The sequence below is a fragment of the Halichoeres trimaculatus genome, unplaced genomic scaffold (assembly GCF_033239565.1).
Source record: "Halichoeres trimaculatus isolate MK-OKI-2021-1 unplaced genomic scaffold, fHalTri1.1 fHalTri1_scaffold_21, whole genome shotgun sequence".
Lineage (NCBI taxonomy): Eukaryota > Metazoa > Chordata > Actinopteri > Labriformes > Labridae > Halichoeres > Halichoeres trimaculatus.
This window is the reverse complement of record NW_027437199.1, coordinates 20002947-20016676: the sequence shown is the minus strand read 5'-3', so window position 1 is coordinate 20016676 and position 13730 is coordinate 20002947. Positions and strand designations below refer to the sequence as shown.

At 42.0% G+C, this 13730-nt stretch overlaps 1 protein-coding gene across 1 annotated transcript in view; it reads left to right on the top strand.

Annotated features, from left to right (window-relative positions):
- Positions 1 to 13730, top strand: part of lrrc17 (leucine rich repeat containing 17) — a 41184-nt gene that overhangs the window by 20085 nt on the left and 7369 nt on the right. The window contains exon 4 of the mRNA XM_074698432.1: positions 12967 to 13122. Within this exon, the coding sequence (XP_074554533.1) occupies positions 12967 to 13122 (156 nt within the window). The remainder of the gene's footprint in view (positions 1 to 12966; positions 13123 to 13730) is intronic.

Sequence of the window (13730 nt, the reverse complement as noted above, 5' to 3'; positions counted from 1 at the left end):
ATATAATCATACTGAAGGCTGAATGTGTTTTGGTGTCTGAGGTGGTGTTTTGGTGAACTGGATTGTGGTGCATTTGTGTTCTTGTGTGGTCGGTTGTGATGTTAGGAGCTTCTCCAGTTTCTGCAAACACAGAACCATCTCTGCTGTACTCTGATGTGAATCACGCTCCCGCTAACTTTCTGCAGATTTCATCTCTTCGAGAAGTTTCCAGTAAAACTCCAAGCACTGAAATCTGTTAGTGTTTTCAGTTTTTACACTGAGTCAGCGTGGGAAATAAAAGTTGCAGAAATGATTAAAACAGTCAGGCAGGACTGAACCAATATAAAAGCTTCTCCAACTTTGTTTCAGTCTCTGCGCTCTCACATCTGGTTCTCCTGGTGTAAAAACGTCATTTTGAGGCTGTTATCGTAGAGGCTTCTCTGGAGCTCAATAAAGCTTTTGTTTCAAAAGACAGACCAGAGGCAGGGGGTGATTTCTGAATTTGTGCAGACAAATCACTTTTTGTTACTTTTATGTGGGCTCTTTATTCCATATTGCTCTCTCATCTATTTCCTTCATTTCCTCTCCTCCTTATCTCTCTTCTTCAAAGCACTAAAACATGACCCATCTGACACCCAAATAGCATCTGCTGTCAGCACCAAGGACTGAAAGATGGCCTGTGTCTGTGTCGGAGGCCAGGGGAGCTCCCAGATTTTAAACGAGCAATTGAATGCATCTGTAAATGGAAAGCTTATGCCATTCGCAGAAAGCAATCTTTCACAGAGCGACGAGGAGCCAAAACCACACAATGCTGCGTCTGTGTTGTGTAAATGCTCAAAGATGCTTTATGCATACTTTCCTTACTTTTTAATTTTTTTTTTTCCTGCAGCAGGACTTCTGAATCATTTCATTATCTGACCCACCGTAAGGTTTCCTGGACTGTCCTCTTCATCCACATCTTCTTCTTTTTCTCAGTGCCAGATAATAACTCCACATCCTGCCTCCCTCTAAATCATGCCCTGCCATGAAAGCGATATGTGATGTGTGAATGTTGCTTAATACACTACAGCTGCTGGGCCTGATATTCAATACATGCTCTGGGTGCTTTTGGTTTCCAAGGATCCATATATAGTTGTGTGGTAAGCTGATAGCAGGAAAGGTTTACTTCATTCCAGCAATAATATTTTCTTTCATTGCATTGGTTTCATTAGCTGTCGATCACAGTGAAAACTGATCTTAGAAACCCTCAATCTAAACTTTTACAGATGCTTCAGTTTGTACTCATTTGATTCAATTATTTGTAAGGCTTTCAATAGTTTTCTGCCATTAATCTAATTTGAAATCCAGTGTTCAACAAACCAGATGCTAGTCCATGTTAGCAATGGGAAGGCAAGCCTAACTGGTGTCTTGGTTTGGAATCTTAATGAATGTATTAAAATGTGATCTTTGACTTTATGATCTTGACTTTTTGATTTACTATGCAAATAAAAGCTGCACCAGTGTGGTCTGAAACCACAACTTGGAGGCAGGAGACAGATCCAAAGTGCCTATTCTGTACCCCTGTGGTTGGCAGCATGCAAAACAGTTTTTAATCCAGATATAAAGTCAGGTTAGCCAGGCTAATGATCATGGAGGTGTGGTTGATTTTTAACTGATTGTCCAAATGTGCCGTGTCAGTATGACTATTTTCCAACTGGTGAGGGGTTTGATCTGGGATTGTGAAAAGATGATTCCTGGTTCAGACTGTCTCTGAGGAACTGGACTCAGAAGAAGGAAATAAGACCTCAGATACCCCTTTCCACCAGTGCTCGTTTAGTGCTAAGGCTTAGTTGGTTGTAACCACAGTCTTTCTAAGAACTGGTTTGGTTTTCCTTTGGCAAAGAGCCGAGTCAGGGCCACATCATTGCGTCACCGTAAAACGTTGGTACATCACTGCATATGTAGCTGCGCGGAGGGGAAGTGGCGTCGACTGCAGACACATGGGCGGGAGACGGCAACGAAGTCGTTGCTGGGAGCGATTACAAATAGGCAGAGATTTGGGTTACATTTCTACCAGTGCTTGTGCTTAGTTGGTTCTAATTACATTCTTGCGTGGAACAGTTTTTTATCAGCAAGAAGCCAAGTTGGAGCCACGTCATTGTGCCACCTTAACTTGTCATTAGGGCCATGTCCACTCGTTTTTCAAAAATGAGCATCCCCCCTTTGTCCGATTTCAAAAATACTTCTGTCCACACAGTGGGTAAATCTGCCGATAAGTGCAGCTCAAAGCATGCCAAACCCATAATAGGCAGTGTTTTCCAGACATAAAACTTGAGCCAATCAGAGTGAGCCCCCGTCGCCCAAACCCAAAACTCTGTTTGCTGGTGTCCACACCAAACCATGAAACCAGAGTTTTCTAAAATCTTCATTTTGACTGGAGTTTTTAATGACATAAAGCTGCGGTTTCGTGTAAAATTTATGCGGTTTCCCAGATACCCGGTTACGTGTGGACATGGTCAAGGTCACTGCATATGTAGCTTACCTTTGAGGGCCGTGGAGGGATCGGGGTGGGGGGTGTTGGTTGGCTGTGGGAGTTTGGGATGGAAACAGACAGATGTTGGTGTGGGCACTTATAGAAAGGCAGAGATTTTATTTTTATCTTCGTTTCTTGAGTTGGTTGTGACATTATTTTTCCTGACTGTCTACAACATGGAGTGTGCTTGTCTGTGCGTATTTATGTGTCTTCAAACGCGTTGAGGTGGAACTTCGTGTGGGTGATTCAGAGAGCTGAGGAGAAATGTGAACACATGACCATGAGGCAGAAATGACATCCCATCATGTAAATGTGTTAAGTAAAATGAGGATAGTCAGTGTTTGAAATCAAATAATAATGTATAGTTTTAGCCCATTAGAGAGGCAAAGCATTACTGCTTGAATTCTGACACCTTTTCAAGTAATGAGTGAGGAAACACCAATAAAAGAACAGACAACCCGACAGCTTTCCTGTTTTAAGATGCCAAAAATCAGTTTTAAGCACTTGGAGCCAGAGCTTTGTCACAAGTCTGGTGCTAAGTCAGGCCTATCCTGGAATTAGCGTTAGCACCAGCTTGGTCGAAAAAGGGTAAGAGAAAGTGAAGTGAAGCTCAAGTGATAAGAAACTTTTTTTGAGGGAGAACATGAGTTTATGTTTTCTTCCTCATGAAACAGTCCAAGAGTGGGAATAACGGGAATCAGAGCATGTTTCCACTCTGTTTGGGTTTTCTGTCTCCGGACTCTATACTTTCCTCGTGTGTATCCCTCTGTTTCTCCCCCGTCTAAAAGCCTCCCTGACTCTGAAGACTGTTTCTCTGAGGTGAACCACAGCAGATTCCAGGCTCCCTGTGCTGTACAGAGCGGTCAGAGTGAGTATGAGAGCTCAGCTTCTCAAAGATGGAACATGGACTTCAGAGTTGCTCTGTGGTTTTATCAGAACGGGTCTTCATTTTACCACTGTTTATGTCTCTGCGTGTTTATGACACTCTGAATTTCCTCCTTAGCAACTATCATGGCCTAAAACTGCAGCAGTGAAGCTGTTTTTACAGTAAAATACTCAAAATAAACTGGCTGGATTTTAAACAGAGGTGTAGTAAACAGTTTGTAAGGTCAAACTCTTCCAAATAAAACACAGCTGGAAATTATTTTAAGTCTTGATAGCTAAATATTTGTAGCCTTCAGCCACCATGAAACCCCTGGTATAAGGTAAATAGTGCTATTTTATCAATTGGTTAATGTGCTCTTCATGTGCACTGTTCAACAAACATAAACTTGGTACTAGATGTAGCCATAAGCTAAATGGTCAGTGATGTGTTGGCTTTGGCTAGCCAAAATGCTGTATGCAACTTTAGTGACAAGTGGTAGCTACAGAAGCAGTGATTATGCAAAAACTGACCACGACTTAATAATTAACAGAGATAGGAACTCCAGTTTGCGACTCTAAAGGCCTTTATGCACTGAGTGCAATATTTACGGATGCGTTTTTTGGATCCATAATCCGACAAAAAAACGCCACACACAGACACCTTGCACACTGTCTCCAATGTGTTTATTTTGTATTATTTGCAAAATTCACAGTGCGAGAAAAATGGAATCATCAAGCAGTACTCAAGCGATTGATCCTGAGCAGCGGTGTCAGTTTGTTTAATGTATGTACGCTCACACTCACACACACAGGCGCAGGCACACAGACACACGGTCACACACGGTCATACACATGTACACAAGTGTTCATTATATAAACATCGACAAAAATGGAACCATCAAGCAATTGATCCTGAGTGGCAGCTGTCAGTATGCAGGGCGTTCACACACACACAGGCACACAGACACACTGTTGAGCACACGCATACACAAGTCTTTATTCATTGTCTAAACATTGCCCAAAATGTGTAGAGAAAATATGACAGAAAATGTAATAAGCTGTTGTAAGTAGCCATGGTGTCTCTGACGAGTCTTAAGGCTCGACTCTGACTTGTGTTTTGGGACTCATGAACAATCAATATGTTTCCATAATTTTGTGTATTAAGATCAAGGAAACTCTGACTAGCTTAATGTGATCCCTTCCTTTTTTTAATGGTAACCATGGTAACCACTATACACATTGGGTGTCTGCCTTGGTGCATCAAGTGGTATCACTTGTACATTGGATTACGACAATGGTGACTGGTGACAGACCTGCAGCTGCTGCTGTTCCATTTGTCATTACATTTGGTTATTATGGTTGCAGGATCTGGATCAAAGATGCTGGATCCACCACATCTAACCACTGAGCCTGTACAATATGGGGAACATGCACTGTAACTATGTTCATGTTGGAAGAGTACAGTTTCCTTTACAGGAAAGCATTAATTTCTTCATAATGTGTAGCAATATAAAAAAATGGGAAATGGGTTAGGCAACGACCTGTTTAAAGTGATCATATAACAAACAGCTGACAAGTACTGATGCTGTGCGGTAACAGATAGGAGTGAAAAATAATACAGTAAATACTCTGAATGCTTATCATAGATATAGCTGTGCAGTATTCTTAGTAGACCGGATAGCAGCAGATGAAAAAAGCTCATCAGACTTATTTTTCAGAGACTTGAGACTTGACTTAGACTTGCAAAAGAGGACTTGTGAACATCTCTGATAATTGATAGAATAATTTAAAATGTTTAAGCTTAGAGTGTAAATTTAGTCCAACAGGTGACGCTACATTTTGAAAGTAGAGCTGTTAGCATCATGAAAAGAAATGTCAGTACCCAAACAATGTCAGCATATTAAGCTACAGGAAAAATATTATTCAGTAGGATTTCAAGAGGGCTTTCCTTGCTGTGGTCAGGCTGGGGCCCTATTTATCAGTAAAATTTGGCACCTTGCTGACACTAATTTACTGTAAAATTCACAGCGACCTTTTTGCAGTTTACTTTTGACTCACCTGTAGTGTTGTTCCTGTGTGTTGCTCAGAAACCCACCCACAGGCTGGTGCTAATTGTTCTGGCCTGCTTTTAGCCTCGCAGACTGGGCTCATGAGGTCAAGAAATCATTGGTTTCAGAAGTAATTTAAATCCAGAGTATACATTTCAGCCCATTTGAGTTGGCAGCAGAAATGTGACGAATATATGTGGTGGGCTGGCTGCCTCCCAAACGCACACAGACACACACCACGTATAGGATGAGGTCAGGGTCTCCCAGGACTTTTTGGATCACAGACAGCAAACGGTTAGTCAGCAGAAAAAATAAATGTTCCATACTGTCATTGGAGCTGGAGATGATAAAGAGGCCGGTATTGGACATTACTTTCTGTTAGCAGCAGGATTTAGCTGCTCACTTCTCCCGTCTACACTCTGAACTGTACATCTGTTACAAAACTGAACCCATGTTCAACTTCTGGGGTTCGGAGTTTCCCAAAGAATGACTTCACGCAGGGTGAAGAGGTCACTGAAACACTGTGAGAAACGACTGCTGGTTATAAAAATACCAACGATGGGGGGGGTTACTGTACAGATTTGGCAGCTTTCTCATTGTTTAATGTTTTAGAGTTGAAATAAATGCACTGGATTTCAAAACTCGATCATTGTTAATAAAATGTGTTTCAATATTTTGTTTTTTCCAAGGCGCTGTTGTCATAGCCACATGTCCGAGAAGAGAGGAGAGTGTTTACTTAGTCATAGGTGAGACATTGTCTGCATATCTTCAAACTGGTTTACAGTAATCAGCTGGGAAGGCTGAAGAAAACTTTTTTTTTCTATAACAGTTTTGCAACAATACAAAACAAGGATAAAAAAAGTGTTGAATTATTGAGTAAGTGATTTTCATGTTGAGTCACTGTGAGACACGAGTAACGGGAATTTGGAGGTGCAAATTGTATAAATGGAGTGAGATATACTGTCATGATGCGTCGATGCTCCACTGGTTTTATTTGCAAATGATTTGCCTTGTGATGGCCAATCAGTGAAGATACCCTCCAGGAACATGTGACTCTCTGGGATCATCTGATGTTGTTTCTAGCCAGTCAGTGCTGCCCCAGTTAGCTTCGCCTCACCATGAAGTGAAGCTTGAACTTGTTTGATAACAGACTGGAGTTATGTTTGAAGGAAGCCCCTCCCCTTTCAGACAGTGTGTTGCACTCCTGGCGTCCTCTTGAAGGCTTTCACCAGGAATGGGCATGCAACCAATGGTCTGGGTGAAGCCTGCTACATGGCCTGGGGGAATCAAAGTATTTGTCATAGTTTCTGTAACGAGGTGAGGTTTCTGACCTCGTCTGGCCTCTACTGCAAAACTTGTCCTGGTAAAACTGTCCTGGGGGGAGGCACAACATGCTGTACAAGACCAGACCAGATGGAAGCAGATCTTTGCAGCCTTGTGTACTTGAGGGACTAAAGCTAATCAACATTCCTATCTTCAATCAAGTCATTTGTGGAAGCGAGAAGAGTGAACACAATACACTCTGGCATTTAAATTTGCACAAGTTGTCAAATTAATTACTTTATATTTGCATAGGGTGTGAACAAAGCAGCAACCATTGGTCTAACAATGTAAAGCTGATGCACAAGTGCTACAAACTGCAGTTCATCAAGTGTCCACTTGAGGCTGGCTGCAGAAACAACAGAAACAACACACAAACTAAGGCTGTGTTCACACCTGGATTGTTTGAGGCAGTTGTTCCGAAACAGTGGGCAGCCCCCCTGAAAGTCCAGTTCATTTTGGCATATGCAAACACAGTAATCGCTCTTGAATACGGGACAAAACAAGAGGGTCCAGATCACCAAAAATAGGTGGTCTCCGCATTCGAGCGCTGTAGCGATTCCTGTGCCGTGAGAACACAAACGCCCCAGCAACCGGCACAACTGACTCATAACTGTGGCTCACACTGTAGTGATGGGGGCAGTAGTGAGCTCAGTTGACAACTGCACAGTCAAACCAGGAGAAGAAGAATGAGGAGAAGAATCAACGATGGCAGAAGAAGGAGAAGTAAAGAAGCCTGAAGAACAGAAAAAAATGAGTCGTGGGCTCACGTGGAACAGTGAGGAAATAAAATGCCTCGTTGAAATCTTGAAATCTGGGCGGAAGAGCACATCTGCCAAATGCTGGACTCTACTCGTGAAATCAAACTAGCCACACATGTTGTTGGTGCTCCATGGCGGGTAAGAACATAAATGAATGAACAAAGACAGGGAACCCTCCCACCTGTGATTTCTGACCAATGAGAGAAAAAATTGATCGCATGTGACATTTGTTTACGACTTCGACAGCAAGAGACTTTTTCCTTGTGAACACAAACAAACCAAGTGACAACCGCTACAATTGTATCATTTTTGTCCCTGAACAAAGCAAACCAGCCACAGGAGTGAATACACTCCAAGACAAAAAGGCCAACAATAACAGCAAAAATAACACGTTCATAAAATATGATCGTAGTCTTAAAAGCTTTAGTTCTTTATTGAATTTTGTCATAATTTGTTATGTTTGTAGCTGGTCAACTTACTGCTTCGCCCATATAAGGGCATAAGTGATTTGACTGACAGGTGGACACCCTGTAGCTGTTTGCAAAGATGCTAAAATCCTGCCTCCTTACTTCATCCTAACTCAAACAAAGCTTGGTAGAGCTCTAAAAAATAACCATATGGTCACTGTTCTTGCAAGGCTTCAAAACTTTGTATCTGAAACAAATGGATGATGTCACAGGGACTACTGCCATTTGTTATACAGTCAGGGTTGCACGTGTAGGGCATTATGATAATATATGCACTTTGATTGACACACTTTTGTTTAAAGCCCATGCACAAAGACATCAGCTTGTTTATAAAAGGGTCATCCTGCCTCTTAGTCTTTCATCTGCATAGTGACTGAGTTATGTAAGCATGTATTACTGTTTGGAAAGCCCAAATGTAGGACTCAATATCACACCTCAGGTTTTGTGCTTCATTTTAAACTCAAAGAGGATTTCCTCAGAGGTAAACCCTCATGTTACACAAGTAACTGTACTTTATGACCTCTTATTCCACCGTCACACTGTTGAGTTGTATAATATATGCAGCAAAAAGCACTATACGTTTGAAGTTCAGAGGCTGTTTAAAGTATGAGCTCCTTTTACTGCTACCAAAAGCACGTCTGGTGTCAAGAAAACACATCCAGAAGTTATTCTCCCTGTCAGGGCCCAGGGCGGAGGTCCAGATCATAAGAATCCAGAGCAGCATGCAGAGCTGACCCTGGAGTCATCATGTCAGCACTGTAAAGAATTAACCGCTTCCTGTTTCACCGTCCAAACAGTAGAGGACATATTGCTTCAGCTGCTGGAGTGTTATTACTGCACAGATGAAATGCATGGATGTATATTTCACCTTTTGCAAAAACAGACTGCTAATAATGTACTGTGAGACATTATCTCAGGATTTATGCTAAAGAAAAGAAAGACTATTATTGTGAGTGATGATATAAGTTATTATGAGTTACAACTCTCTTCAGCAGGATCTGCTCCAGAGAAATGTTCTCTGCTCGTACTAAATCAGAGACGTAGCTTAGCTCTGTCTGCTCAGGCCATGCAGACCCTGCTGTATGATTGTTACTGCAGTATGTAATCCATGCAGTGGATTTCTCCTCAGACTTAACTGCAGCACTTTGACGTAAAACAGGTTTTACAGTTTACCTTTCATAGACAGAATGATCAAACCACATGGTGAAGACGTTAGCAGCCAAGGCTCATCTTTTCAGGGTGTAGGAGACATCCAAGAGGGACAGATGTTCACATGAGTGATAAAATAATGACTTCAGCAGATTCAGCAAAAAACCTAGCTCTTACTTTTCTCTCTAATTTCTCCACCCAGCTCAGAGGATGGGTGCAGATGTTAAAGTAGGAAAAAAGACGACCTTAAGACTATCTCCAAGATACACTCCATTAGGAATCACAAAAAACCCCAAAAAAGAAGATATTTTTCCATTTATGGATCAGTTCATTGTTTTAGTTTGTTCCCTACAGGAGGAAGTACAGAAAAAGTGACCAAATCTGCTGGGTTAAAAATATACATACAGCAATGCTAATATTTGGTTACATGTCTCTTTGCCAATTTCACTTCCATTAGGTGCTTTTGGTAGCCATCCACAAGCTTCTGGCAAGCTTCTGGTTGAATCTTTGACCACTCCTCTTGACAGAATTGGTGCAGTTCAGTTAAATTTGTTAGCTTTCTGACATGAACTTGTTTCTTCAGCATTGTCCACATGTTTTCAATGGGATTTAAGTCAGCTCTTTGGGGAGGCCATTCTAAAACCTTAATTCTAGACTGATTTAGCCATTCCATTACCACTTTTGATGTGTGTTTGGGGACATTGTCCTGTTGGACACCCAACTGCACCCAAGACCCAACCTTAGAGCTGATGATTTTGGGTTATCTTGAAGAATTTGAAGGTAATCCTCCTTCTTCAGTTCCCCATTTATTCTCTGTAAAGCACCAGTTCCATTGGCAGCAAAACAGCCCCACAGTATACTTCCACCACCGTGCTTGATAGTAGGCATGGTGTTCTTGGGGTTAAAGGCCTCACTTTTTCTTCTCCTATAACATATTGCTGGTAATTGTGGCCAAACAGCTCGATTTTTGTTTCATCTGACCACAGAACTTTCCTCCAGGAGGTCTTATCTTTGACCATGTGATCAGCAGCAAACTCTAACAAATGAGCCTTAGGGCGTATTCAGACGTGGACTGTTTGGTCCACTTTAAACGGACCAGGGTTTGTTTCCCACGCTGGTGCGGACTTTCCATGCAGGTGTGAATAGACACAAACGAACCCTGGTGCGGACCAAACAACCGGACCGAGACCCACTTTTTGAGGTGGTCTCAGTCCGCTTGCAAACAAACTCTGGTGCGGTTCGTGGTTCTCCGGTGCAGGTCTGAATACAAACCAAGGTCCATCCGAACTAATTGCAGGATACATGCGCCTTTTGGGCCTATAAAGCCACCGTAACCTAACCGTCTTTGGTTCATACCTGATCCTCCGTCTTCTGTTTAGCCACGCCGTTGCTCACATGCTGTGGGTCAGGTCACGCAGAGCATAGCCTCTCCTTGCTGCGCGCATTCGTCTTCGCTGTTCCAAAATTGTAAACGGTGTTGTTAAGCCTGCTTTGAAGGAGCTGCTCTTGAAACTGAAAATGATTTAGCAGCTCTAATAAGAGCACAAACACACGCTTACCTCCATTTCCAGGTCTGTATTCTGTGAACCGCCCTTTGTCAGTGCTGTCCAATGAGAGCACTGATCGTCACACACGTGGATGTGTTTACAGAACATAGTCCACTTGCAAAAAGTACAATCTGAATACGAACCGCACCAAACAAAAAAAATAAAGTCCGCTCTTGGTCCGGACCAAATAAGTGGACCAAAGGACTTTTCTGGTCTGAATTCAGCCTTAATGTGCCGCTTTTGGAGCAAGGGCTTCCTTCTTGCGCGGCAGCCTCTCAGTCCATGGCTGTGCAAAACTCTCTTGACTGTTGACACTGACACCAGTGTCACAGCTTGCATTTTCTTCCTGATCATGGCAGTGACAAAAGAGTGCCATGAACTTTATACTTACAAACAATTGTTTGCACTGCTGCTCTTGGGACCTGCAGCTGCTTTGAAATGGCTCCCAGTGACTTTCCTGACTTGTTCAAGTCAATGATTTGCTTTTTCACATCTGTGCTGAGCTCCTTTGACTTTCCCATAGTAGCATTTGTCGGCATCTGTATCCAGTGAGTTCTTTTTAAATGAACTCAGAGGTATCACCATCTGTAATCACTCATAATCACTCACAAGAAGTTAAGAGGCCACGCTATGAAGCTCATTTCATTGACACAACTTTGTAAGTCACCAAAGTTGCCAATTCATGTCATTGTATGTATAATTTTGACCCAGCAGATTTGGTCACTTTTTTTTGTTAATCCATAGTAAAGTCATAAAAGAACCAAACTTCTTTTATCTTTTTTGTAACAAAGAAGCATCTGTTCCTATCACTCTATCAGAGAAAAATCAGAGTGGTAGAAATAACTGGAAACTCAAGAGAGCCATGACATGATGTTACCTACAAGTGTAACTGTATGTTACATAGTCATCTCCTGTCACTGCTAAAGCTCTGTTGTAGGAGATTATCTTTACTGTAAACCCCATAAAACCACGCGTGCATCTGTCTTGGACGGAAGAAGGTTTGTTGATTTGTTTTTGGCTCAACAGTCAGAAGTCTGAAGTCTCTCATCTGCACCTGGGAGTTTGAGAAAGAGTTTTTCCAGACGATTTTCATCTGAAAATCTGCTTGGACAAAGTTCCAGACACATGCACACCAAAGGCATGATGGGATTCCCTTCAGACGTCCAGTTCTCACTGCTTAAGACTGATCGCTTTTGGAACTTTAGGGCCAGAAAAGTCTGTTTCTGCTGCATCACTGAACAACAATAATTACATTTCCTGACTACATCTGTGTGTGTGTGTGTGTACCCTGTGTGTGTGTGTGTTGCTACATTTTCTTAGCCTTTGTTGATTTACAGCACCATGTCTCCGTGATAGCTGGCTCCGACATCTGTGGCAGTAAAGTGTGTGCATAATGACTGCAACATCTGCGCCGTAAACGTCTCCACGAGCTCTCTAATGAGCACATTGTAAGAGCCATGTAAATAAACACATGCAGGGGTCGACATGCATGCAGAATCTAAAGAATAAAGGTTCATTCTGCAGAAATATAAACATGCATGATTATATCTAGCTGCCTAAACACACTTTTGCTTCCTCTCATCTGCAGCCATTCCTCAAACTGCTTTAAAAACAATCATTCGTCCTTTCAGATAATCCAGGCCACCTACACAGTTACAAACAGAGCTGATGTGAGCACAGATTTATGAAACTTTTACGTATTTTTGCAGACAGGTAAAACAGGTTGAATCGCAGTTGGAGCAACAAAAGCAAACAGGAAAAAGTAGAACTTGTGCAATCAAGGTTTGAAAGTTAACCCGGATCTAGATTTGTGTTATCTCAATTCAGCTCTGTTGTTTCTAGCTCGGAGCCAGAATGCATTGACAGTGACAAATCTCCTTTTTTACTGTCCCAACTGTGCAGGAATATTTATAAAACATGCCTCAGTGTGGGATTCAAAGCTCCTGAGAGGATCTGGTATCGATGCAGGAGTATGAGAGAATCACTGTTTCATTCATTACAGTTATCAAACAGTGTTCCCAGCCTCACACACTCTGCTGTAAGAGAGTGAAAACACTCCTCCCTGGCACAGACGTGAAAGGTTGTCATACACCGTCTCACACCAGACTCCAGCTTGAGAAGTTTCAACATTTCTCACATCCCACTCAACATCTTGAAAATGTATCAAACGCAGACAGGCGAGGTTTCCAGCTCTCCTGATGCTTCCAGGATGAGCACGATGTATCCTCGTTTCACTTTGTAGGACACGTGTGTGAATACTGTAAAGGTATAGACAGGAATGAAGTATCGTACTAACCCATGTCTCTTTTTCTCTCACAGATCTGATTAACATCCCCTCCAACCTGCCGTCTGACATAGTGAAGATGGATATGTCCAGGAACAGCATCACACATCTCAGGCCCAAACAGTTCCTGCTGTCCAAAGACCTCAAGCTGCTCAACCTCAGCAGCAACAACCTACAACGACTGGACACAGGTAATAAACTTTCCAACACACACACAAGCTCTTAAACCTGAGATGTAGAGCTTTGCTCAGTCATTATCCACCATTCTACTCCAAACAGCTTTCAGTTAAAATTAATCTCTTTACTTTGAATTAGGTTAAGTCCCCACCAGGTATTGTTTTAATGTTAGCGTTGTTTGCATTGAATCATTTTTTTCCCCATTGCTGATTGATAAATTATAATATTTTGGAGCTCGACAGGAAGTATGACTATGGCCATGTTCATACATTGCTGGGTATCTGAGAAACCACTTTTTTTTCTTTCTTTTTCTTTTTTCTTTTTTTTACCTTTCCACCTGTTGTCCTCATGAAACTGCAGTTTTATTTTACTGAAAATCATCTTTTCTGAAAACTCCGGCCAAAGCGAAGACTTGGGAAATGTCTGGTTTCATAGTTTCGTGTATATGCCGGGGAACAGAGTTTTCAGTTCTCAGATGTCACAGCTGGATGACAGGGGTTCATTCCAATTGGAATGTATGGGTTACACGTCTGAAAAATACTGCCAAATTTGGGTTTGGTATGCTTCAAGGCAGATTTTCCCAGTATTGTTAAAAAGATATGGAGCGGGTATTTGTTGTTGA